The 27,892-nt window shown below is 38.2% G+C and overlaps 1 protein-coding gene across 4 annotated transcripts in view; it reads right to left on the minus strand.

Moving 5' to 3' along the window:
- The window catches only part of L2HGDH (L-2-hydroxyglutarate dehydrogenase), a 41,676-nt gene continuing 13,784 nt past the window's right edge, over window positions 1-27,892 (minus strand). For 2 of the 4 annotated variants that reach the window (XM_036009796.1, XM_028506594.2), the window contains exons 4-10: window positions 26,187-26,318; window positions 21,873-22,035; window positions 20,669-20,703; window positions 14,217-14,384; window positions 13,170-13,327; window positions 11,669-11,800; window positions 1-1,120 (exon numbers count right to left, since the gene is read on the minus strand). In XM_036009796.1, the coding sequence (XP_035865689.1) occupies window positions 925-1,120; window positions 11,669-11,800; window positions 13,170-13,327; window positions 14,217-14,384; window positions 20,669-20,703; window positions 21,873-22,035; window positions 26,187-26,318 (984 nt within the window). In that variant the 3' untranslated portion in view covers window positions 1-924. The remainder of the gene's footprint in view (window positions 1,121-11,668; window positions 11,801-13,169; window positions 13,328-14,216; window positions 14,385-20,668; window positions 20,704-21,872; window positions 22,036-26,186; window positions 26,319-27,892) is intronic. The other 2 variants (XM_036009798.1, XM_036009803.1) reach the window with 2 other exon arrangements.

A 27,892-nucleotide genomic window follows, 5' to 3' on the forward strand; every position in this document is an offset into this window, starting at 1 on the left:
TTTACAAAAGTGAATGCCTCAGAGTTAGGTAATTTCCAAAATTGAAGAAATATCCTCACAGAAGTTTATAGGATCCCTGGAAAACCAAGTCAACATGAATCATTAGTGATCTTAGCTAACATGTGAGAACCTTGGTGTAACTGAAGAGTAGAGATATAAGAGGTAAATAATTTTTTGAATTACAGAGTTCTGTGTACCAGTGCCAGGATTCTAAAACTGCTCTCGTAAAAACCTATCAGTTCTATGTTCTTTTAGTTTCTCAACCACAGAAAATTGACGAGTTGGCAACAACCATTCATAGTGTACTGCTATTTTCTTTTGGTGATGACACCACACCAAGTCAGTTATAAAGAGAATGGGAATACAAAAGGCTTTGAGTTTCTCTCCAAATATAATAGCTAGTAGAATCATCCTCAAACTAATACTTTAAAAATGTGAAATTTCACATATTTTTCAAAATCAATAATTCCCAAATACAAATATTGTTGCTCTAAATGTGGGCTTTTCTAAGACTTCAAAATTAAAAAGTCTGCAACCTACAATATATTTTCTTGTCTAGGAGAGACAAAAAGTTTAGGTATTACAAAGTCAAAAAGTTAAGGGAATAGGCATTTTTTAATACCATCATTCCCCAAAATTCTAAGCCAAATTTCTAGATTATGGTGAGGACAGGTCATTAGCAAAGAGAGAGATTCAGGACAGATACAACTGTATCTTTCCTCTTTATTCACAAAGCAAAAGAGCATGGACTTCAACAAATTATTTTTATTTTACAGAAGCTTAACAATTCAATGGTTATCACATGAAGTATCTAAAAATGCTATTTTCAAACCATGTTTCTTAAATTAAAAGAATGTAATTAGTACATTCTTGTGGATGTTGCCGAATGAGGAGATTAAAATGTGTAGCTAGCTCTTTCATTATTTACAATTTAAATCTTTGTTGCACTTCATCTGCAATCATTCTAGAAATTGCAAGGGAAGAGGTAGCAGCTGGGGAAGGTGCATTTCTCACATGAAGAACTCGATTTCCAATAATCCCAACTCCTCCATCAAATACAAAGTCTTCTATCAGATTTCCATCTTGATCCAGAGCTTGGGCTCTTACTCCAGCCGGGCCCCTGCAAAACCAAGAGTGGAGTCAACTGACTGGAAGAAATAGGACACTTTACAAGGCAGTGGTCTCAAAGCATTGTTAAAGCAATAAAGTCTTTAGATTTCTGAATGTGCAATCACGTGGAAGCCAAAAATGTTATCAGTTACAGCCTGTAAAACACACATCCTCAGCCTATAGCATCCTGCCACAAAACAGTGCCAGTAAACGCTTATCAAATGAATATACAAATGGGTAAGTTACTTATAACTATCTGTTCTTTCCAAAAGTAGCAGGTATATCCATATTTAATTAGAATAAACATAATTTTACTTAAATTTATAAAATAAATTTATTATAAAATCAATCAATGGAAATAGTAAGGCTCTTCTGATTAACAGAAAGCAATAAAATTAGGGCAGCTACATTCCTATATCCACTACAGAATTCTGTTTGTGTTTTGCTTTGATTGTACACTATTAAAATTTATGAAAAAAATATTTGCAAGTGGCAGCAAGTTCTTGTTTTGCAGATTTGTTTTAATTTGTAACAGTTTAGTTTTCAATATCAGGATAACCTTCAATTAATTAAACAGAGAATACAGGATAAAGACAAAAATGAATTAACTTGAAAGTATGTTAATACAGTAAAAGCCTTTACTACTAAAAGTTCTCTTTTATAACACTTGAGTTTACAAATTAGCTTGTTTTTTTAAAATAGTTAAAAAATTTACAGATGAAATTTGAATAAAAATTTTTTGGAATCCAAAAGCATCTTCAGTGCATCTGCTCAACAAAACACAGTTTGAAAACAGCTACCTTATACATACCACCAAGACTCAAGACATCAGGAGACAACATTAAACATTTTTATTGGTTCTGGGCCAATGCAGGCAAGTACTTGAGGATGACATTACACAAAGAACAATATGGGAGTGCTGCCCTCTAAGACTCAGCCTGGCTGAGAAGAGATAATAATAATAGCTATTACTTACCAACTGCTTACTCTGTGTTAGGAATTCTCTCATTTAATCCTTACAACAACTCTAACAGGCTCATGTAGTTTACATTTAACAGTCACAAAACACAGAGTGATTAAGTAACTTACCTGACATTCATTTGTAGAGAGGCAAATAAAGATTACAACAAGGGTGAAAGGTTCTACAATAAAGGTAAGTAACCTGCCCTACAGTAACCTGCAGGAAATCTGGACAGAAGATTTTTGAGCTGTAAGGATTTCCAAGTAAGAATCACATACAACATGTAGAGTACAAGACAGAATGGGACTGAAGCTGAAACTTCTTTGGCTAAGGATACATATCTGTGTATCAGCCATTTTGTGCATTCTGTTTTTGTAGCTTTTCTCCGCTCACCAAAGCAGCATTTCTCCCCTCTTTTCTTAGACAATGCTGCTGTTTCAATTGAGAGTATCTCTATGAGTTATTTGTCCCTCTCCTTTTATCTGACAGAAGGCCAATATGTAAAGTATACACAGTGGCATGACTTGTGTGTTCAAAGTAACCCTTACTTCTTCTAAACAAATAGAAGTTAACAGTGATTAACTACAGTTAAAAATGTGTCTACTTTTTAATTTTGCTTACAAACACCAATTATGTACTCAATGTTCCCTACATTCCTGTCCAAGTATTCAAGATCTATAATCCAAACTGTAAACAACTACACAATATTAAGTTTTTCTAAGGATCTCACTTTAGTTCAAACTAAAGTAACTATTTAACATGAAATGTTTAAACTACCAAGTTCTTCAGTTTCCTATTCAGCACTTAATACAATTTTAGGGTTTTTCTTTGCATGATTACATATAGTCATTTCCCCTTGAAATTTCAGGTAAGAAAACCATCAATTTCTTGAGTGCTAGGACAGCATCTTATACAACACCCCTACCCCACCCCCATATTTAGACATGTTCCTTGTACATAGTATTTGGTAAGACTAGAAAATTTTAATTTTTAACTTCTATTTTAATAGCTTGAAAGAACAAATAATTCGGCAAATTTAACATATGTGGATTTAACTACACTTAATTGTTTAGTGCTTTTTATAGCCATGTATTTTACTACATTGGTAGCTAAATTTATGGGAATATACATCCTACACTTTAAATATATCCAGAAACAACAGGTGAACATACAACTAATGGCTTCATTCATCTGAGAAGCACTATAATTATTACTTTATTGTTTTGTGGCAGGCATTATCCTCTGGGCTAAAAAGCAGCTAGGACAGGCTACAACTAACATCTTTGGCAAGTTCCAAATAGGCCAATTTAGTACTTTATGAAATTCACCAAGGAATCTGATCATCTAAAAGTAGAAGTTCACATGAGCATATTTAAATTGGGACTAGTGGCATGGAGAAAGTAAACCATTCCATCTTAACTCCCAAACATAAAGGAAGGATATTTTGGCTGCTAGCCTTCAATCTAACTGGAATGTGACAAGAGAATTTGGTTTTTCTACGATCAATTTTTGAATTTTGTTGAGAACTTGGTTTAGGGTTTAGAACTTTTTGAGCTCTGTAACTGTTTTGTGAAGGTTTGAATAACACAAGTATTCTGTAATAGAAGCAGGGGAGTTAGTTCTATGAATCCACTAAATCAACTGTTATTCAAATCTGTATTTTATCTGCTTGATCTCTTCCATCAACAGACATGTCTTAAAACCGTCCACCACAATTATGGATTTGTTGATGTCTGCTTGCAGTTACGTCAGTTCTTGTTCTCTGCACTTCATATTACATGCAATGTTTATGGTGACCCTCTTTATCTCTAGTAATAATTTTTGCCTTATGGTGTATTTTACCTGAAATGAACCCAGTACTCATCTTTCTTCTAATAAGCATTTGCATAGCACATAGATGGATTTTTTAAATTGAACCTGACAATCTCCATATTAACTATTAAGTATATTTACATTTATTGTAATTACGGATATGTTTAATTTCTATCATATTACTGGGGTTTTTTCTGTTTTTTTTTTCCATCTCCTTTCTTGATTTACTGAGCTTTCTATATTCTTTTTTCCTCCTTTACTGGCTTGGAAGTTATATAATTTATTTCCATTCTTGCATTTAGTTTTATTTATTCAGATTAGACTCTCCATGCATCCTGAATTTTGTCTTTTTGTCAACTCTAGAAAATTCTCAAATACTCTTCAAAGTACTGCCTCTTCTCAATTTCTCTGGAATTTCTATGAGATGTAGGCTGGAACATTCTCATTTTGTTCTCCATGTTTTTTAATATCCATGATACATTTTTATCTTGCAACATCATTCTCTAAATTCTTCAGATTTTAATTTACTAATTTTCTCTTAGGGTTTTACCAGTTATTTTAGACATTTGAGTTTTAAAGTTTAAGAATCAGCTCTGGTGGGGTGGCTCAGTTGGTTGGAGAATTGTCCCAAGCACCAAAAGGTTGTCGGATGGATTCTGGTCAGGGCACATGCCTAGGCTGCCGTTCTGTTCAATCTCCAGTCACAGCGCAAATGGGAGGCAACTAATTGATGTTGCTTTCTCACATTAATATTTCTCTCTCTCTCTCTCCCTTCCTCTCATTAAAATCAATAATCATATCCTTGGGTGAGGGCTAATAATAGTAATAGTAATAGTAGTAGTAGTAGTAAAATCTAAGAACTACATTTTTCATTTCTAGAAATTCCAATTAGTTGGTTTCTAAATTTATGTAGGTATTTTTTGTCTTATTCATATTTTCTATTCCTTCTTGTTTTTTTTTAAGATTTTTATTTATTTTTAGAGAGAGGGGAAGAGAAGGAGAAAGAGAGGCAGAGAACATCAATGTGTGGTTGCCAATCAGGCACCCCTTGCTGGGGACCTGGTCCACAACCCAGGCATATGCTCTGACTGGGAATTGAACCACAACCCTTTGGTTCATAGGCCCATGCTCAATCCACTGAGCTACACCAGCCATGGCTCCATTCCTTTTTGTTTTTAATTCACTGAAGCATTATTTACTTTATGGTTTCTAATATTACTATTACTCAAAGTTATAAGGGGCCTAATTCTGGTATTTATTCTATCTGCTTACTTTCACTTACGGTGGTTCATAACTTTTGAAGGTGAGTTTCTGTTCAGCAGGACTTGATCTGGGGGAATACTGTGGGGGTTGGGTTGAGGTTTTGTTCCTGCACAGAGGTTTTACATTTGCTTCTATCAGATGCTCCAGGTATTACCATCTTAGAAACATTTTTAAAATTTTAAAGTATATTTTATTGATTTAGCTATTACAGTCATCCCAATTGCTTTCTCCCTTTTCTCCCCCTCCTCCCTGCACTGACTCCATCACCCTCCAGCACTTCCCACCCCTCACAGTTCATGTCCATGGGTCGTACATATAAGTTCTTTGGCTTCTCCATTTCCATACTATTCTTAACCACCCCCTGACTATTGTGTGCCTACCTATTCTGCTTCTTATTCCCTGTACCTTTTCTCCCATTCTCCCCATCCCCACTGATAACCCTCCATGTGATCTCCATTTCTGTGATTCTGTTCCTGTTCTAGTTGTTTGCTTAGTTCATTTTTGTTTTTGTTTTTCTAGGTTCTGTTGTTGATAGTTGTGAGTTTGTTGTCATTTTACTGTTTGCATTTTTGATCTTCTTCTTTTTCTTAGATAAGGCCGGTTAACATTTCCTATAATAAGGGCCTAGTGATGATGGACTCCTTTAACTTGACCTTATCTGGGAAGCACTTTATCTGCCCTTCCATCCTAAAAGACAGCTTTGCTGGATAGAATAATCTTGGAGGCAAGCCTTTGCCTTTTGCAACTTTGAATACTTCTTTCCAGCCCCTTCTTGCCTGCAAGATTTCTTTTGAGAAATGAGCTGATACTCTTATGGGAACTCCTTTATAGGTAACTGTCTCCTTTTCTCTTGCTGCCTTTAAGATTCTCGCCTTGTCTTTAATCTTGGGTAGTGTAAGTGTGATGTGGCTTGGTGTGTGCTTCCTTGGGTCCAACTTCTTTGGGACCCTCTGAGCTTCCTGGACTTCCTGGAAGTCTATTTCCTTTGCCAGATTGGGGAAGTTCTCCTTCATTATTTTTCCAAATAAGTTTTCAAATTCTTGCTCTTCCTCTTTTCCTTCTGGTACCCCTATGATTTGGATGTTGGAATGTTTAAAGTTGTCCCAGAGGTTCCTAAGCCTCTCTTCATTTTTTGAGTTCTTGATGGTTCATTCTCTTCTGGTTGAATGTTTATTTCTTCCTTCTGCTCCAAACTGTTGATTTCAGTCCCAGTTTCCTTTCCTTCACTGTTGGTTCCCTGTACATTTTCCTTTATTTCACTTCTCGTGGCCTTCACTTTTTCCTCTGTTTTATGACTGTACTCAACCACTGCTCAACCACTCCTGTGAACATCCTGATTACCAGTATTTTGAACTGTGCATCTCATAGGCTGGCTCTTTCTTCATCGCTTAGTTACATTTTTTTATTTGGAGCTTTGATCTGTTCTTTCATTTGGGCCATATTTTTTTTTGTTTCCATGTGCTTGTAAGGGTCAGAGGCATAGGTGTTTGCCAGGGTGGGGCAACCCACCTTCCTGCGTGTGATGCTTTGTGGGTGGGGTGGAGTCAGAGAAGGAACAATGCTGCTTGCTTGGCTCCCACTTTCAGTCACTTCCCCGACTATCCACAAGCAAATTGGGCCCTTCTGGAGCTGATTCGTGAGTGGGTTTGTGTATGTTCTAGGACTCCATGGGTCTCTCCAACGAACTCTGCTGTGAGGCTGGGAGTTTCTTCTGCCACCACAACCCCCATAGGTTTTTTCAGTCAGAGGTTTTGAGACTTTATTTCCCAGCACTGGAACCCTGGGTTATGCAGTCTATCTCGGTCACCAGCTGTTCCTCTTGGTTTATCCCCATGCAAATGTGGGACCACCTGGTCCACCAGCCGCCACCATGCTGCTCATCCTCTGTAGGGTGTCCTCTCCACCCTGGCTGCCTATCTCTGCCCCTCCTGCCAGTCTGAATGAATGTTTCTTCTTAACTCCTTGGTTGTCAAACTGCCATGCAATTCAATTTTCTGGCAGTTCTGGTTATTTTTTGTTTTTAAATTTGTTGTTGTCCTTCTTTTGGTTGTGCAAAGAGGCAAAGTGTATCTACCTATGCCTCCATCTTGGCTGGAAGCAGGAACACTGTTTTTAAATGGATTTTTAAAACATGTACAAAAATAAACAGTATAATGAACTCCCATGTATGTATTACCCAGATTCAATAATATTCAAAACTTCCAATCTTTTTTATTTATATACCCACCTACTGTCCACCTCTCTCTACTGGGTTATTTTAAAGCAAATCCCAGATAAAATATCATTGCATTTCAATGTATTTTTCTTTTAAAAGAATTCTTAAAATAATTTTAAAAACTAATCATTGCTTAGTATCATCAATATTCAGTGAGGTCAAATTACCCTGATTTTCTCTCTCTCTCTCTCCCCCAACCTGCTGCCTCTCTCTCTTTCTCTCTCTCATGTGCTTCAAGTGAGAGATGGAGAAATAGTTTGAAGCAAAATCTGAAGAAGTCTGGACCTACTTTTAAAATTCATTTCCCAGCATAAAATTCCTAGGTCAAGCTGAATGGTTCTAGATTTTTAGAAGATTCTCCCCCTACCCCCTGTACCCCAACCCCACACCACCAAATTCCCACATTCCTTTCCTCAAGGCCAGGACAGACTAAATTCCTCAGTGCTTCCTGGTACCAAGGGGAGTTGTTTTTTTCAAGCTCTCTTTTCACTGAGCGTGTTAGCCCTTCAGGAGTCCCTGGGTGAACACAGGGGTCTCAGTTCCAACTTTTTATCTCTTACAGACCCAAGGCTTCCTTTCTAGCACTTGAGTGGCAATTAAAATACAAGTCCCTAATGTTTTATATCTTGTTTTGTGTGGTTGATACATGAGTTTATACTAGCGATTTTCAACCTTTTTCATCTCATGGTACATATAAACTAATTACTAAAATTCTTCAGCACACCAAAAAATATGTTTTTTGCCAACCTGACAAAAATAATAGGTATAATTTTGATTCATTCATACTGTATGACCATTATTGTATTGGCTGTTGTCATTTTTTTTACTTGACAATCTAAGGGAAAAGAGATCAATGCCCATCACTAAATTGTCAGGTATTACATGTTTTAAATATTCTTGAGGCACATCAGTATGCCTCTTGTAGCACATTGGTTGAAAATCACTGGTTTATACAATTGTCAAAATTCACTGAACACTTAAGATCTACATTAGTTGACTGTATTGTAAATCCACAAAGCAATTACAAATAAAATTCAGTTATATTTATATAAAAGTCAGCAAATCCTCTCCACCCCTCCAGGACAGCATCAGTACCAATTTCTTTTAGCATTTGGGTTTTCATTTTCTGCTTCATTTTTGCTCCTGGGGTACCTGTTACTTTCTTGCATGCTCAGCTAAATGCATTTCAAAATATTATTATCTTTTCTCCAGACTCTCTTAGTATTTTCTGGTGTGAGGGTCACCAAATTCCCTAGGTTAGTGGCTCTCAACCAAGGAAGATTTTGCCCCCTAGAGGACATTTGGCAGTGTCTGGAGACATTTTTGGTTGTCACAGCCAGGGGAGTAGTGCTGGCATCTATCTAGTCAGGAGAGGTCTGGAATGCTGCTGAACACCCTGCAATGAATTAGACAGTTTCCTACAACAAAGAACGATTTGGCCCAAAATGTCAATAGTGCCAAGACTGACAAACCCTGATCTAGACCACCTTTACTGTAGGAATACTTGGCTTTCACCTTTGCATTTCACAAGGACACAGTACAATCTTTAGCTATCATTCATGATGAAAACATCTTGTCTAAAAGTTCATCCTAGAATTCTCCAAATAAGAAATTTTTCAAAGTGAAAAGTGGGGAAAAAAAGGATCTTGGTATATATGTCTTCATCTTTTTTTAAAAAATATTTTATTCATTTATTTTTAGAGAGGGGAGGGAGGGAGATAGAGATAGAGATAGAGATAGAGATAGAGATAGAGATAGAGATAGAGAGAAACATCAATGTGCAGTTGCTGGGGGTCATGGCCTGCAACCCATGCATGTACCCTGACTGGGAATCAAACCTGCGACACTTTGGTTCGCAGCCCGCACTCAATCCACTGAGCTACACCAGCCAGGGCACATGTCTTCATCTTTTACATCCCTAGAATGCGTACAGATACAAACTGCTGTTGGATAACTGTACAAAATTAATCATAGAACAAATTAAAGGACTTTAGAGCTAAAATTAAGAACCCTAGAGATCATGATTTAACAATGAGAAGTATATATACCTAATGAATACATTTGACAGATTATAACTTCACATTCTCATTTAATGTTCACCAATAAATTACTGTCCAAGATGCTCTGGCTAGGCAATGAGAAGTCAAGCTGGAAGCCTATTGGTGATTACTACAATTTAAGAACATCATCCTGAGCTAAATATCCTACTAAAAGTGTTGCTTCAGTTCTTTTTTACTCTCTAGAGCTGGTTAATATGCTTCTGTCTTAATATTAATGACAGAACATTAATGGTTTTACTACAGTGAGTTGCAAAACAGGCAAGAATTGGGTTTCAAAATGTGGGAAAATCTATTGATCATTTTTGTTATTACTTAATATTTCAGGCATGTGACAAGGTACAGAGAATAATATAATGAACACCTATTTTCTTACCAAACAGCTTAAGAAATAAAGCATTATTAACATGATAATACTCCTCTGTAGAACTCTCTGGACTCATTCCTTTCTCTCCCCAGAGGTAACCACTCTCCTGAATTAGGTGTTTATCACTCTACCTGTTTTTATTTTCACATTACATGTGAAATCCATAAGTAATATAGGGTATTGTCAAACTTATATAAATGGTATCAAACATATCTTCTACAACTTCCTTTTTGTTACTGATAATTTCCCACATTTACTAGCTATATGAGTGGAATAAAAGGGAAGGAGTAAATGGAATTGCTAAACGTGTTCAGTTTCTTTATCTCCAAAGAGAAACTCATCTGTGATTGGGTTGAATTTATCCCCAAATGCACCTGTCTACAGTAATATGTACCCTTCTCCATTATGTGCTAATGAAACTGGTAACTGAAATCGACACCATTACATGCAGAGACAAAGGAATGTTCACCAAAACCCACAAGCCCCAGTCCACTTCTACCATATGAAATCCACTGGTCTAAAGAGTTTTCCTCAGGCTTCTACAAAAGAGGTGGTAAGCGAATATGAGCAGTGAATCCACCGCAATTGTTTATACACAGATTTTGCTATCCCCACTTATTTTCCAAGGAATATTAATAGCAGTAACAGACACCAGATTTGACCAATGTATTTTCAGATATAAAACATAACAGGTCTGCTAAAGCAGACCATTAAAAACATAAAAGCCTTTATTTATAGGTGAATGAAAAAAAATAAAGCCTAGATATTTTTATCACTTCCATTTCGGAAGGTAAGTAGAGGGGTGAGAGAGATAAGAGCAAAACATTAACTAGGTTTTAATAGTTGTTCTAAGGATTCAAAGAAGCTGGTCTGAGCATGATATATTAGTCAGATTTAGACCAGGACGTTCCCTTAAGGGAGACAGCTGACACAATTATTGCTTTCTTTCCAGATACAGAGTCAGGCTGCTGACATTTTACACCAGGCAAGTTCAACAGCTGTTACTGAGGCGACAGACACTTAGGTCTCTAGAGATCCATGGGATGGATTCATGGACAGAGAGTACCTCAAAGTACAATCCTGCTTAGGCTTAACAAATGGCTTGTTCAGGGAAAATGGTGAACACCCTAAAAATATCACCTAAGAGAAAAGGAAATAGGCTTGGGTAATACTTAGAACAACTTACAGATTAAATCCAGACAGCCTTTTACCATTAAGAAAAACATTTTTTTTGAGTAACCCTTCCTTTACCCCACTTCCTTGTTACCTCTGTAACAAAGACTCAGGCTGATGGTTACCACACTACCACACAACTTCTGTCCTGCAACTAGAGTTCCTGGGTGGAGTGGGACCCCAAAATGAAAAAAAGCAGTACAGAAGAAGCAAGGTAAGATGCTGAGAACAGAGCATGTTTCTAAAAGGTTTTAAGAATCAATCAAAATAGAATGTTTTAATGTGTTTATTATCTAATTAGTTAATATGGTGATCCTTTTATACACAAAATTAAAGTCAAAAGGCTTTGCAATCGTAAGAGCCAGAGGCCAGGGAGATTTTAAATTTCAGACAAGATGTTTTTATCATGAGCAATAGCTAGACACGAAGGCAAAGGTGGCAACACAGCTGCGATGGAGACTTCAGTTTAATGCTGTAAGGTAGCCTAGGTAACTATAAATGGCAGATGTAGTTCAAGCACTAAGGCATGATGCAGCAATGCCAACCCATGTCCTGCAAAGGGAACTCAACAGCTTGTTGAAAAAGAGAGAACACACAAAGGTTCAGTGGACACTTTGACTAAAGAGTGCCTATGAATCACCAAGTCAGACCACCCTCCCAAGTTCACCTAACTCATGACTATATGCACAATCTTCATGGCTTTTCCTTACCTAAATATGTCATTGACAGTAATTTCAGGGATGAACTTTTGAAGATGCTTCACTGTTGCACTGAGAAAACAGGCTTTATACATTTCACTGACTCCATAGGAGAAATTCTGCAACACCAGTTTAATCAAGCCACTGAAAACAAAGAAAATAAAATTTTTATATGAGAGAAAGGAATTCTTTCTTACTGTTAAATACCTTCACAATCTGTTAGATCTTGGCAGGGGGCATCACAGAAATTTAGGCAAAGACAGAATAACCATATAGTAAAAGAAAATCAACAAGAAAAGAAAAAGAAAATGAGCCCTGGCTGGCACAGCTCAGTGGATTGAGCGCGGGCTGGGAACCAAAGTGTCCCAGGTTCGATTCCCAGCCAGGGTACATTTCTGGATTGCAGGCCATAACCCCCAGCAACCTCTCTCTCCCCCTCTCCCTCTCCCTCTCCCTCTCCCTCCCCCTCCCCCCTCCCCTCTCTAAAAATAAATAAATAAATAAAATAAAAAAAGAAATCCTAACATTTTTAAAAAAAGAAAGAAAAAAAAAAAGAAAATGTAAGAAGGAAACTTCATCAAAGGGACATCTTCCGAAGTCCGAAGGTAAACACCTTTCAAATTCAATTCACCGCAAACTAGAATTCTATAAAGCCTGCCTACAAATCGGCTTTCTCACACAGATGTTACATGCTTTCAAAACACACCTAAAAAGCACTAGCAGATGTTTAAATCAGGGCATTAACGAAGTGAAATAGATATTTATCCTACTTTTTTTTAATCAGCCAGAAGTAAGATACTTTAGCACTGATTTTCACATGAGATTCTGGGAGCCCATGGATACATGCATTTTGAAAAGCACATGTGCTTGAGAAACCCATCCTAAGCCTCCTGCTTCGGAAGCTGCAGAAGGTGAAACTTGAGTACAGCTTAAAAAGCATTCTAGTAATTTTGAGGTGAAACCCTTTGGAAAGCAACACTGCTAAAAGGACCAAAACAAAACAATACAAAACAAAAAACCCCAAACAAACTCATTGAGTTCTTACAATAGTAAAGAATCTGCATCCCAGGTCAACACATTGTTAGTTTTCCACGAAAGGAAACAACTGGTTATTGGCAATTTCTCCAGCGTTTTTCAAAATGATGGTGGTGATGAGCTTGAAATGACTTACTCAAAGTAAACCATCTACTAATTTTGAGAGGAACATTTTTTTTCAAACACAATTAGAAGGTTAGCAAATCAAGGTTTGGACTGTCAGATATGTGACTGGTCTTGTTCTTTTTAACCAAGACTTCACCCTGGATCATCAGAATTTTCTTGAAGTAATTAAAACATTATGTTTATTCCACAAAGTTCTTAATTTGGATTAATAAAAAAATCAACATATTAATCACAATGTGACGATTTACCCAATAAATAGAATATCTATTTCTATAAATAGAATAGAAAGACAAAAATTTTTCACATTAAAAATATAAACACACGAAACCATTTTTTAGGTAAATAAAGTTACCTCTTGGTAATTATATCCGTAATATCTCTGGCACTGAAGTCGAAGGGTTTGTAGCCCTCACGTTTAAAGGCAAGGACTGCATTAGGCCCTAGCCAAATACTGCCATCCATCCTTGGTGTGAAGTGAACTCCTAGGAAAGGAAACCGGCTATCTGGGACCTATGGATTTAACACAGCAAACTGTTAGCCCCATTTCACACTGCATTTTTTATGCATGCAACTATTCAACTGGTAGTATAAATGATTTTCTTCCCATGCATTTAATTTGTGTTATTTTGATCAATACTGAGACATACTTTTCCACTTGCATGCTTCTGCCTACAAATGCCACATAGGAAACACCGATGCTATTGACACTAACACACACTCCCATCCATTTTTCTTTCTGGGTAAAATAAAAAAAAGTCCTACTTCAGGTTATTGCCCAACCCCATCTAGGGATGTATGTGACTGGCAGGTAAAATCAGAGGTGCCAGAAAAACACACATTTGTAGCACAGGTTTCTGTAAAGTTGGAATGTATTGGGTTGGAGCACATGAAGTGGATGTTTTGGAAAGGTCAAAAACGTTAAGTGGCTGAATATTGGTAATTTCATCTGGCTCAATTTAGTAGTTCCATACAGAATAAATTCTTCATCTAAAAGGCCTTGCCCTCTATATCATGAAACTACAGAGTGGCCACAACCCCTTTTCTGCACCTGTAGGTGGTAAACTGAGAAAGAGGGTTGGGTGTCTGGGTATTCAAAAAGGGAAAGTTCTCTTATGAGGGCTCCTCCAACCAGACAGGAGGAAGAATCGTGTTCTTTCTTAATAGTCCTTCCCATGGTACACTCCTTCTTTCTAAAGACATGTACTTGTGGGCCATTAAGTATAATGTAACGACTATGACATCAGAATAAAGATTTGGGAACTTAAGCATAAGAGAAAGAGGTGAAATGCTTGTACAAAAAGCCCTTCGAAATATCTCTGACCTAGAAAAAAGTGTTTCATTCCCTTTACTGCCCACAGTCATTTTGAGAAGGATGAGAAAGCAAAAGCATCATACCTACCGGATAAATATTTCCTTTCACAAGATAGCTTTTTTCTGGCTTCAAGACTAGGTAATCTCCCCGGAATGGTACAATTTGAGGATCGGGATTGCAGCCACTCAACTCAGAAATACGGTCTGAATAAAGTCCTGCACATGTTACAACATACTGACATTGAACTTCTTCTCCCTAGTGCAAAAGCAAAGAATAGTGATTTATAGGAAACAGACTGCAGAAGAGTAGGTCAAGGGCAGAAAAGCAGATGGAGAAGACAATAAGGATACAGAAAGGGACTTTTTTCTTTTTATTCCTTATAAAAGAGGAAAATAAATATAAGTACAGCAAAATAAATTGTTCAGCATTTAGGTGGTGGCTAGAAACTTAAGGGTAGTGGCATGCAAGAGGATGTCACCTTAAATTTCATACTTTAAATTAGGGATTCAATGGTTGACCTACCTAGTGAAGATACCTAAAAAGACACACACATAAACACACACACTTTCTTTACTCAGACTATGAAACTTAACTATTTGTTGCATGAGGAAGCAAACTTCATTTACTATTTTTATTTTTATTGAGTTTTAGAGAGAGAGAGAGGAAGGCAGAGACATCAATTTGTTGTTCCACTTATTTATACATTCATTGGTTGCTTCTTGTACGTGCGTGCCCTGACCAGAAAGGAATTAAATTCGCAGCCTTGGCATATCAGGGCGACACTCTAACCAACTGAGCTACCAGGCCAGGGCCGAAGCAAACTTCACTTGGATGGTCCCCAACAGTTTGGCCTCCTCTGTATTTCAGACAGTTTCTCCTGTCTTATCTACGACTAATTATTCTTTTACTCTCAGGTTGCTTTATACTACAACTTAAGCCGCCACCAACCAATTGCTCCTTCCCAATCAATATCTACTTTGCAAACTGAGGCTACTTTCAAACACCATTCAATCAATCCACATTTACAGCCAAATGTGGTATGAGAACACATACCACAGTCAAAATTTCCTCTAACAACTGAAAGACTGTTAATCTTAGGCTGCAGTATTTTCCCATAAATTTTATTTTGTGATTATCATCTACATAGTTTTAGGTTAACCCTGCTAGGGTTAGCCAATTTACCACCCTATTTCCTAAGTAATTTCATTTAACCCGATTCACCACCATACTCCAACTGCCATCTCTTTTCTTACAGAGTAAACAACTAGCCTCTCCTTGCTCCAGGTAATTTCTTATTCTTAGATTTCCTCCCCAGATGATCTATTTCTGAAGCCTCAGAGTTCTCACTTATCTCAACATTCTTTCTTTTTAGCCCTTGGTGATTCAGCCTTATCATATTTCTATATGCATCCTCTTTCTGCCTGGGTACAAAGGTAAGCCTTTTTTTCAAGAATTCAAGTCATACTTCTGACAAAAATCAGATGAAACTTCTTTGCAGTGAGTTCAAAATAGCTAGACTAAACCATGATGGTTTCTAAACCCTTGAAGTCAAAGGGTTATGTCAACAACAAGAACAACAAACATGACTTCTTCTGAACTCTCATATTTTCCTGTTCATCTAGAGTTATATACCAGAAGTACAAAAAATATTAATATTTTTATGTGATATAAACCTACTAGTTTCTACTTGAAACATCAACAATTTGTTTATTCTTAGAACATAAAATGTAGATATGATATGATAAATGTAATGATAAGGGAATTTGTAACATATTACTAGCATGCTAATAACCTAACAGTTCTCTTTTAAAAACTCAAGGAAGAGTTCCAAAGAAAGAAATGATTAAAAACTGTCACGGTCTCTGAAATCATCTTATGCTATATATGAAAATAATTAAATTCGGTAATACATTAACTTCATATCCAAAGTGGAAATTTAGGTAAGTACTGAATGGTACATTTATTCCAAAATTAAACTATGTGTTTCTATTGCTTTTTCATAAATGAAACAGACTTTTCTCCTGTATGCAATCTATAAATTTTAGTTTTCAATTCTTCTCCCCTCATGTTTATTTTTAAAATTCCTTTTCTTTTAACCTCATAAAAGCAGAGATATTCAACTTGACATGTTGACTCACATTTTAAAATTATCATTTAACTATACTACAGGAAAATGCCAAAATAAAAGGCAACAACAATGGCAACTGTGGGTGAAACATGTATCCACTGGTATCTCGTAGGCCCCTGTACATCAGCCATCATATGATGCCATACTCTCGTGAAAATACCCCTTAGATGAGGCAGGAGCAGGGACAGACTTTTAATCCTTCTTTCAATGGAGACCCTGGTTGCTCTGCCAGCAGACCTGATAGTAATCAAAGTGTCTGTGGCAGACAATGATGTTTAATGGAGACTTTGGTAGGCTCCTATAAGTGAAATCAGAGCACGGAACTTTAGGATTTTGGAGGAAAGTTATACCATCCTCCGCAGATAACTATCTTCCCTTTGAGAAAGTGCTTCTGGCTTTGACTCAACACTTGACCACAGGCCACCAAGTTACCATGTGAACTACCCATTATTAAGAGGGTATTGTCTGACTCACCAAGCCACAAAGTTGGGTGTGTAAAGCAGCACTCTGTCACAAAGAGGAAGTAGAATATACAAGATCAGGGTTGTGTAGGTCCTGCAGGCACAAATAAGTTGCAGAGGCAAGTGGCTCAAATTCCCACAACCCCTATTCCTACTAAATCACCTCTTGCCTCTCAACTTGCCCCTGTGGCCCCATGAGAAGTTCTCTATAATCAGTTGGCCAAGGAAGAAAAAACAGAGGCCTGGTTTACAAATGATTCTGCACAACACTCTGGCATCATTGGGAAGTAAGCAGCAGCAACACCAGAGCCCCACTTGGGAGTATCCCTGAAGGACTGTGGTGAAGGAAGTGTTCTCAGCAGACAGAACTTTGAACACTGTACTGGGTGTTTATCTCATCTAGAAAGAGAGATGGCTAGAAGGATGGATCTGCAGTTTCATGTGCAATGACTAATGGTCTGGCTGGATGGTCAGGTAAAGAAGATCTGGAGAAGTAGTACATGAATGGATCTTCCCAAACAGGGAGAGGGTAAAGATATTTAAATTCTATATGAATGCTCACTGAAGAGTAACTAGGGCAGAAGATGATTTTAATAATCAGTAGACAAGATGACCTACTGTATGAACATTAGCCTTTTTCCCCAGCCACCTCTGTCCTCACCTAATGGCTTCACAAATGAAAATGGTTATGGCAGCAAGGATGGAAGTGGCGTGTGGGCTCACTAAGATGGACTTACTAAGGCTGATGTGGCCATAGCCACTGCTGAACGCTCCCTCTCCCAACAACATAGGTCAGTGGAGACACTGAGATTATCCCTGGACCAATTCAATTTTTTTAAAAGGCAGGAGGCAGATTGGTGTGGCTCAGTTGGTTGGAGCATCATCCCATAAACCTAAAACTTACAGGTTTGATTCCCTGTGCGGGCACACACCTGGGTTGTGGGTTTGATCCCTGGTCAGGGTGTGTGTGAAAGACAACCAATTGATGAGTCTCTATAACATCAATGTTTTTCGCCCTTTCTTTTCTCCCTCCCCTCCCCTCTGTCTAAAATCAATAAGCATGTCCTCTGGTGAGGATTAAAAAAGGGGGATGGGTAGCATTTAGTCCTCACTGGAACAGACGCTCCCTCTGGATAGAGATGTCTTCCTTGCTCACAATGTTTCTGCATCAACCACTATCTGTGAACTTACAGGATGCCTTATTCAACATTATGGTATTTTACCTAGAAGTATTACTTCTGGTCAGAGAGCTTATTTTATAGTAAATGATGTATAACAACAGGCTCATGCTTCTGGAATTCACTGACTTTTATCATTTCCCCCATCATCCTGAAGCTGCTGGGTGACAAAGTGGAATGGACTTTTGAAGATTCAGTAACAGTACTCGCTGGCTGGCAACACCACCTTGCAGGGCAGGGGCAATGTCTTCCAGGATGTCCTATATGCTCTAAGTCAGTAACAGATATATGGTGTTGTTTCTCCCACAGCCAGGATTCACACACAGTTCTACAAATCAAGAGGCAGAAATGGAAGGAGCTCCTTACTATAATCCAGTAGTTTCTGCTCCTAATCCAAATTTCTGCTTCCTAGCCCCACAACTTTGGGCTCTAATGGTTTAGAAGCCTTAGTTCCCAAGGGAAAAATGCTTCCATTAGAAAATGAGCAATTATTCCAGTATGCTAGAGGTTGATACTGTCACACATAGCTACTAATGGAAGGGTTCCTCACACCAGTGAATCAACAGGCAGAGAAGATTGTTGTACTGAATGGGGGTAACTGATCCTGACTTGCAAGGAGAAATCAAGTTGCTCCACACAGAGAGCTTGGGGATGATAAAGAGTATGTCTGGAATATAGATCTCCTGGGCTCTCTCTTAGTGTCCCCATGTATTGTCATAAAAGTTAACAGAAACCACCACCACACAAAACAGGCAGGGCTGCTAATGGCAGCGACACTTCAGGAATAAAAGTTTGAGTTACCTCACCAAACTAGGAACCCTGACGAGCTGAGATGCTTGCCAAGGGTCAAGGGACTATAGAATGGGTAGTAGAAGAAGGACATTATAAATACCAGCTATGACCACATGATTGGTGACATAAATGAGGAATGTTGTAGTTATGAGAAATGTAGTAGTTATGTCTTCCTTACTGTGAAATAAATATATTTATCTATAATTACATAATTCTTTTTCCTCATTGTAATAAAATGAATCTCGTCCCTCCTGCTACAAAAAAATTGTATGTTGAATCCTTAACTCTCGATGTGACTATATTTGGAAATAGAGACTTTGGGGAGGTAATTAAGGTTAAATGAGGTCACAAGAGTAAAGCTCTAATCTAATGGGACTGGTGCTCTTATAAGAGAAAGAGACACCAAAAATTGTGCATGCTCACATTTTCATATTCTCTCTACCCCTGCTCTTCCTCTCTCCCTCCCTCTCTCCCGCTCCACCTGAGCACACACAGAGAAGAGACCATGTGAGGACACAGTGAGAAGGCAGCCATCTACAAGTCAAGAGAGCTCCCACCAGAAATCAACCCTGGTGACACCTTGATCTTAGACTCCTAGCCTCCAGAACTGTGACAAAATAAGTTTCTGTTGTTTAAGTCCATGGTATTCTATTATGGTGGTAAGCATGTCTTCAGCTGTATGAAAGATAGTTGAACCTTGTGGGTGGAAGGATTGTTTTGCTGTCTTTATTTGGAAATGAAATGTGGTTATAAGGGTTGTGAATGGATGCCAAGTAGAAAAGGATGGACTGTGAGGGTTTATCCCATGTCAATGTAGTTAAACTAGGAACTATAATTGACAGAATCCCCTTCCTTTCATGGTTCTAACTTAAAGTTGACCAAAATAGGAATTGTGTATGATCTGGTAGGCAGAAGTAAAGCAGCAATCACTATTCTTTGAAGGTCATTCTAGTCCAAGGAGGTAACCAACACCCACTGCTAAGTGAACTTATGCTCCATATCCAGCTCTGCTTCCCACATACTGATCCTGCTAACCCACCACTGCCCTAGCCTACCACTTGGGTGTGAACACAGAGGCAAGACCTTCCCCAGCTCTCCTCATGAGCTTCTCATTTGCAGTTTATTTCAACTACTGGATGCACTTGGCTTCTCAGACTGGTTAGACATACCTCTCTTCTACCAACTCTCCATCTGAACCTCTGCTTCCCCAGATCCTTTCACAATTGCCTAAAGCCTAATTCTTATGATAAATCCTACTACACTCATTCATGCCCCTGCTTCCCTGACTGAACTCTGATCATTCAGTGAACACACAGCAAATTCAATACCTTTACGCCATTCAACAGTTCCTGTTTTAGATTTTGTGAAGATAAAGGAAAGCAGCCCATCTCCCCCTGTACAACCTGTGCCTCCCCACCCAAGTTTTCTCATTAGTAGAGAGTTAAAAAGGTAGATAAGCTGGTAGAACAATAAAATACCTATCAGTTTGGCCTTAAAATGAAACACTCCAAGTACTTATAATCCTGTTCTTTGCCAGCACTATCACTATATGGATACATTTCCAAGGTGAAACCCTTCCTAGAATGAAAATTGTTACATTGCTCTCGAAGAATTTCTCTCAGAATAACTTTACATTAGACAGACTACATTCAGTGATACAAAATACACCATTGTGGTTAACTCATCTCCTTAAGAAAGGAGAGGGGATGAAACTAAATAAAATAGATGGAAGTAGTCTTGCTTAAGAATCTTTATCTTTGGCCCTGGCTGGTGTGGTTCAGTGGATTGAGCACCGGCCTGCAAACCAAAGGGTTGCTGGTTTGATTCCCAGTCTAGGGCACATGTCTGGGTTGCAGGCCAGGTCCCCAGTAGAGGACACGTGAGAGGCAGCCACACATCGATGCTTCTCTCATCTTTCTCCCTCTCTTGCCCTCTCTAAAGATAAATAAATAAAATCTTAAAAAAAAAAAGACTCTTTACCTTTGTATTCCTTATAACAATTGGGTATTTCATCCCTGAAAAAAAGAAATTAGTGAAATATTGCTTTTTAGTAAAAGAAGACCTACAGTATTTGAAATATACTAGTAACAAATTTAAATGTCACAGCCATGATTACTCCCCACATTCCATTCAGAAGCTTTTACCAAGTAACAAGATAAATTGAGTTCATATTTGACAATATATAAAACTGTGGTATATTTTTGGACTATTTTATATGAATTCATTTAAAATTTACTTAATCCGTACTTATAAAGCTTGCCTAACTTCAGCTCCAAAATAAGCAGTCCCAGCTTTTCTCCAAACTACAAACCCAGAAACCATGCTATAAAAGGGACCATCATAAATCGGTATGTATTTTCCCACAGGACTAATGCTATGACACCTGCCCAAATGTCGGTTACTGAATCTTTGTAGATTGTGGATGGTGAAGAGAAGCAAGAGTTATCACAACACAAAGATCTCCAACACTAAACTGTATAAAATAAGTTTCCAATTAGATACAAGAGATCTCAAAGTCTTATAAAGCATACATACTAAGTCTTATTTGTACCATAAATTTGATTGATTAAGCTACCTACTTTTACAATCTTATTAAACAATTTTTCTCATCATCTTAGAATTTAGTAGGACACTGGGAGAATGATTCAGATGGCCAAGATCTCCTAAAGAAAACAGTCCAGGGAGAATAAATGCAGCACTACCTTTTTCCTCATTCAAATTTCCCAAAAGCAAATTTTAAGATTTACAAACGGATTCATTTAGACTTTTAAGAGAATTTCCCCAAAAGGGGTAGTTCAGAATGCCTATCCCCAGACAGACTGATTCAGTAAGACTGGGTGATCCTAAAGTCTGCATTTTTAACAATTACCCCCAAAGGATTCCAACTAATCTACAGGATAAAGAAGTGTTTGGGGGCTAATTTTATATAAACAGCCTTGGTAGCTCAGGTGTTAGCACCAGTCAGAAGTGTTTGATCAGGGCCCAGTTGTAACAACAAGAGACTCACTGGAAGTCCCAGTTTGTCCATGTCCGATTTACCCTCTGCACCTGCCCCCACCTCTGTACCCTACTCTAGCCCAGCTCCTGGTGGACCTCCACCAGCACTAGCCCAGCCAAAAACTGTCCCAAATTTGTTTAGAAGTCAATACATGTCAAGTCAAAAGAAAAGACAAGAATGGTTTACCATCTTCACTTCTCGAAGGACTTTCTCTAGCCATTTCAATATCTTTAACTTCAAAATTGGTCAAGACAGAGCCACCTGCTTCTTGGAAATCCTGGGCAAATGACACAGCCACCTGACGATAGTCCACAATGCCGGTATATGGGCAATCAATAGCCATTAGACCCTGGGGCAAGATCATGAAAAAGTCAAGACAATACAATTAACATCATTAAGGACAGTTTGTTCAATAAATTTTATTTTGCACTGATTTTTTTTTACTATTCATTTTGATGGGTAACACATATTATCCTTTCTTGACAAAAAATCTGATGACAGTTTAAAAGAAAAAGAAAATAGAGGTTTGCCCTGACAATTGTGGCTCGGTTGGTTAGGTGTCGTTCTGCAAAGAAAAAGGTAGCTGGTTCAATTCCCGGTCACAGCACATGCCTGGGTTGTGGGTTTGGTCCCTGGTCAAGGTGCATGTGAGAGGCAACTGATTGATGTTCCTCTCTCACATCAATGTTTCTCTCCCTTTCTCCCTCCCTTCCCCTCTCTCTTAAAATAAATACAATCTTTTTTTTAAAAAATGAAATAAATAAAAGTTTGCTCCATCAGTGCCTACATTTGTATTTGAGTTGTGTGTGTATGTGTATAGAATAAGAAAGTCTATAATCAGCTAATAATTCTCTTTAAAGGAGTTCAGTTTGCCAGGCTCTTCCAGCTGCTACAACCAGTTTTTCAGTTTTATTCATCCCTCATCCTATCTGATTCTGATTTATATGTGATTCTGAGTTGAATTCTGTATCACCAAACAAATATGTTTTAAATAAACTCTACTGAGTTTTCCCAGGAGTGGATTACATGTCATACACACTCAGTGAGAACCCAGAATTATTCATATGTTTGCAGAGCATTGATTTGATTTGCTGCAGATTCTATTTTCAAGACTGCAAATATTGAATGGAGATTGTATGCAGTTAATTCAAACTTTCTCTTCATATAATATGAGAAATTAACAGCCTGGGCTTTATTGTTGTTTGTTTGTTTGCCAAGATATGTTCACACTCTATGGATGAATGATCTACAAGCACACTTATTTAGTTTTTTGGAATAAATATATCCTTTTCTAATTCTGAAAAAAAGATAAGAAAAGAATTTCACACACTAAATACTGACTACAATTTGGGGAATCCTTGGTAATAGTACCATTTTTTTCTTGCTTTATTGTGTATATGAGTACACTGGTTTTTCCAAGAAACCTCCCCTAACAGGGTTGCCTGGTTCCCAGAATAATCAAAGCCCAGAAGGTTGGTGCATCTGGTAAATGCTGCCATCTTCCTGTTTGGCTGGCACGGCACTGTCATTGTTGTGCTTTTAAAATAATGTTTGATAAGCCCTGGCTGGCATAGCTCAGTGGATTGAGCTAGGGCTGGGAACCAAAGTGTCCCAGGTTCGATTCCCAGCCAGGATACATTCCTGGGTTGCAGGCCAGAACCCCCAGCAACCGCACATTGATGTTTCTCTCTCTCTCTCTCTCTCTGTCTCCCCCTCCCTCTCTAAAAATAATAAATAAAATCTTTAAAAAAATAATAATGTTTGATAATATTACTTTAAATATTTCATTCTTGTATTCAACGCCCCACTCCTATCCCAATATATTTACCTGCTTATCCTTTCAAAGCTTTTGACTTTGCTACCCACTTCTGATCAATGTTGCCCCATGGCCAGACTCAACTAAGGGTAAAGGCTCACAAAACACCCAACAGTCTCTTTTCACAAACTGAAAGCAACATTTGAGAAACTGCAGCATTTTCCTGGCAGTCTACTTCCAGAATATGAAAACATTTGTCCATGTACAAGAAATCACTCCCTTTTTTATATAGTAAATACCCATAAGATTTTATATTAGCCCTTATATGGCCTGACAATCCCTAAACTCACAGGTCAGTAGCTGTAATTCAATTTCAGTCTATAAATAGTATTTTGTATACAATAACCTTGGACTCTAAATTAGGATAATACCAAGAGTTTAGTCACAAAACTTCATTACCTAGCATAAAACTATGTGACAAGTATAACAGAGGGATAAAAACGTGCTGTAGAAATGCTCCATATCAATAGTTTTTTTGAATCCTAAATATCTTTATTCATTTTATATTCCTATTACCCAGCACAATGCCTGACATACAGCAGGCACTCAGTTATTGAATAAATGAACTTCTGAGGGCTATCTTTAAACATACTTGATTTTTACCCTCCCCTAGAAGGTCTCCCTTCTTTTCTTTCCCTCTTTAGTCTTGGCTTTGCCCCTCCTCTTCATGAGATGCTGGTGGGCCCACCTATATATGTGTGTGTTGGGGGAAAGTGGAGTGAGTCACTGCTGCCAAACAATCCAATGCCCTGGCCCAGGATGGGGCTGGTGGACAAGCTAGTCCTCAGGCAAGAGCTGGGCATGTGCTGTCCAGCTTTAGCAGGCCAGAAATCCAAGGCCACAGCAAGCCGGAAGGCTAGAAAAGAACCAGGGAATCAAGCCAGCAAACACTAAGAGTTAGAAGTCAGTCCGGAGAATAGAGGCACAGATGAACATGTGGTTGACCAAATAAAGGGATGGCAGGCAGACCAGCACAGCTAAAGTCAGAAGAAGCAGTCAGCATTTGCCCAGAAAGAGAGCGGTCAAGAGCCATCCTCCAAAGTCCAAGTTCACAGAGGCAGTTTAAAAATTTCCAAGATGCTCCAAGAACTTAATGTTCTACTTAAAGGAATCTGATCCAAGACGCCCTTTAGAGCTACCCTAACACACTTTTTCTTTTTGGCGGTCCTGGAAAAAACAAAAGTAACCTGTACTATGTAAATTTTGTCCACCATTCCTGCTAATGGTGGTGAGGCTGGGAGAGAAAGGAGGAATGTACTCAAGACACCTTTATGGAATAACCAGACTATATTTCCTACTATATACTGGCATCCCTAAATAGGCATTGATCATTATAATGTGGCCTTATAGAAAGTAGATCACTTCTGCAGAGGCCTCACAAAAGAGCAGGATATAAATCTTGTATAAGTTATATTACACTATTTATTCATCTTTAAAGTCGGGGTTCACCTCGGAGAAGCCTTTCCTAAACTCTCAGACTGAACTAAAAGCTTCTAATAAGCACTGCCTGGCAGTAAGCTGAAAGTCAGACTCTCTAACACAGGTACCTGGAGTCCACCTATTACATATTGTCAATAAAGGGGTGGGGGGAAAGGGATAGGAGACAGAGGCATTCACTAGAACAGCCAGTGAACTGGGGGTTGGAGTGACAGCTTCTGAAAGGCTATCAAAGCAAGTTGATATGCAGGGTATTATTATTCATGTCTCTTTCATGAATAAAGGATAGCATGTTTAAAACAAGATATGCTACAACCCATCCTTCACACTCATGCCAGCCTTATCTTTCTGAAGTACTGACTGGATATTGTAGCCACCCTCCTCAAAAATTTCCACTGGCTCCTGTGCCTACTAGAAAAACTTCAAAGTTATTAGCATGAATATCAGACTCTTTATGTGAGCCTAGTCCTGCCTTTATAGCCTCACTTTTTATATTTCCTACATACCCCGTGATTCAACCATACCTCACTGCTCACTGCTTTCCAACCACATCACATGGTCTCAGCCCTCCTCTTGCCTTTGCTTATGTTCTTCAGACCTGGCGTTTTCTCATAGGTGTGGGTCAAAAGGGGGGTTGTATGGAAAGTAACCTCACAGGGTGATCTAATCATAAATCCCTAGCTGGGCAGGTGTGGTGGGTAGTCATGCCCCAGGCATATAACTTCTTTAGTAAAAGGTTTATCATTGCCTTAAACAAGTCCTGATCAGTGCATCTGTGCATTTAGGTTAACACATCATAGAAATAAGCTGTAACCACTTTCAAAAGAGCACATAATTTTGCTAGCTGTCCTATAATCCAATCCTCACCTGTCTTTCTCCCATCTTCATGTAATTTTCCTTATGTTCCCTCCTTCATTTCAAATGCACAAAAGCTGCAAAACCGTTATTCTCCAGTGCATTTGAAATCTTGCTCCCTGGCATATGCGGTCAGTTTGGCTCAAATAAACTCTTATAAAAATTATCCACAGGTTTGGACATGTCTTATAATGACTTAGGGAAAGAAGAAATCAGGTATCCAGCCTGTGGCAATGCCCTCTGGTGTCTGTCAACACAATGCTTTTGTGACAAGACTGTTTCTATGTAATTCCGGCCTCCTACAAATTCACTCCCAGCCTCCATGTCACAAGACTGAGCTGTAAACGAAAATGTCCCTGTGAGTGTGTGTATGGAGTTAGCGAATCACTTACCCTACAATATGGCTCCTTCTTTTTTATGTCCTCCTGCTGGATCAACCTCAGCCCCTGGACACCATTCTGCAGGCCTCTCTCATATAAGGCTTTAAGTCTGGGAATTTCTTCTTGTTCAACAGCTACTATGAGCTTCAAAAAATGATAATATGGATAGAGTTAAACATACCATCAGCTATAAAAGATAAAATGACCAGAAAACCATAAATGACTACCACTCAACTCGGGTTGATTTTTTAAATTGTTTTTTCTTCATGTATCTACTTCAACCTTCCTTCATGACTTCATTTCCTCCTCCACCAAAAAAAAAAAAGTTCTCTTAAGAAAACTGCATTAAAACAAATTTTCCTTAAAATTGAGGTGCAGCCTCAATTTCCACTTCTGCTATCAGTTGCTACATGCATCGTGGCCATAAGCAACTCTGATCACCACCACTCCTTCAGTCCCAGAGGGGACAGAAGCACTGGTTGCTTAATCTTTCCATTAAAAACAAACAAACAAACAAATAAAAAACCCCACAGCAATAACACAACAGAATGGCTTTCTTATATCTATAAAAGAATATAAAATACCAATACATCAGAAAAACATCTAGTATTCAATATAACGGGATATCACTAACAAAAAACTATCCATTTTATTTCCCAGAATTGTATGTAGATCAAGAAGCAAAGGTAAAGAACTACGTACAACATTTAAGTGAGACCTTAGCTATGATTAATGACCTTGCTTGTATTAGAGACCGCCCCCCCCCACAGGTTTGCTACATTCCTTTGAGCCTGGAGATTAGGTGCTGCTCAAGATTTGGAAGACAGGATCCCCAGAAAGCCAACTAGAAGAAAAGGGGTACAGGACCCTATATGGAACAAACTTTCATGTCTTATAGGTGTTGGTACTCCCCTATTTATGGTAACCAACGATAACCATATGGAGACCAATGGTAACACTAAAAGACAGAGAAATGTTTTCTTTAAAAAATGCTAGTGTAGCCCCAGCTGGAAAACATGGTTGTTTTAGTTTGTATTTCTTTAATTAAACTAATCTTACAGAAATAAGATGATTAAAAACTAAAGGTAGGGAAATAATAGGTGAATTCAAGAGTTAAAGATTTTGGCTTCAGTCATAATTGACAGGATTAAGTGATTAATGCATGTGGAAAGCTGTTATTACAGGAACTGGAATGCATGACCATGCAACTCCAACAAGCAATTCAACCTTTGTGCCTCAGGGGTCTACAAGCACTGGAGATGGTATCCAAGCCATTGTGTTCCAGGGAGGGAACGCCCAGCAATGCAGAATTGTTGATCAACAGATAAAGAAATACTAGGAAAAATCACAGCAAGGCTGTAGCTCTTATCCAATTAACCTTTTTTTCCAAACTCCTTACCAACCCTTCCTTCTCCTTATAAAGATGTCAGCTTGAAATGAGATGTTAAGATGGTTTTTGAGCGCATATAACACACCATCTTCGCAGACTGCAGGCGTCTGAATAAAGTGCCCATAAAGATTCAATCCTTGTCTCTACTTACTGGTTCTGGTAGAGGCAGGCAGCATGAACACCGACTTTTAAATTTCAGAATAAAGTACATTACAAAGTATTTACTAATGCATTCTGTTGCAGAGAAAAAAATAAGTAATTTTAACAACTTTACTCAAGAAGTTTTGTCTACCTGTTTCTGGGCAAAGTATCTGTTTGAAGTTGTTTC

This window comes from Phyllostomus discolor, chromosome 1 (genome assembly GCF_004126475.2).
Source record: "Phyllostomus discolor isolate MPI-MPIP mPhyDis1 chromosome 1, mPhyDis1.pri.v3, whole genome shotgun sequence".
Classification (NCBI taxonomy): Eukaryota; Metazoa; Chordata; class Mammalia; order Chiroptera; family Phyllostomidae; genus Phyllostomus; species Phyllostomus discolor.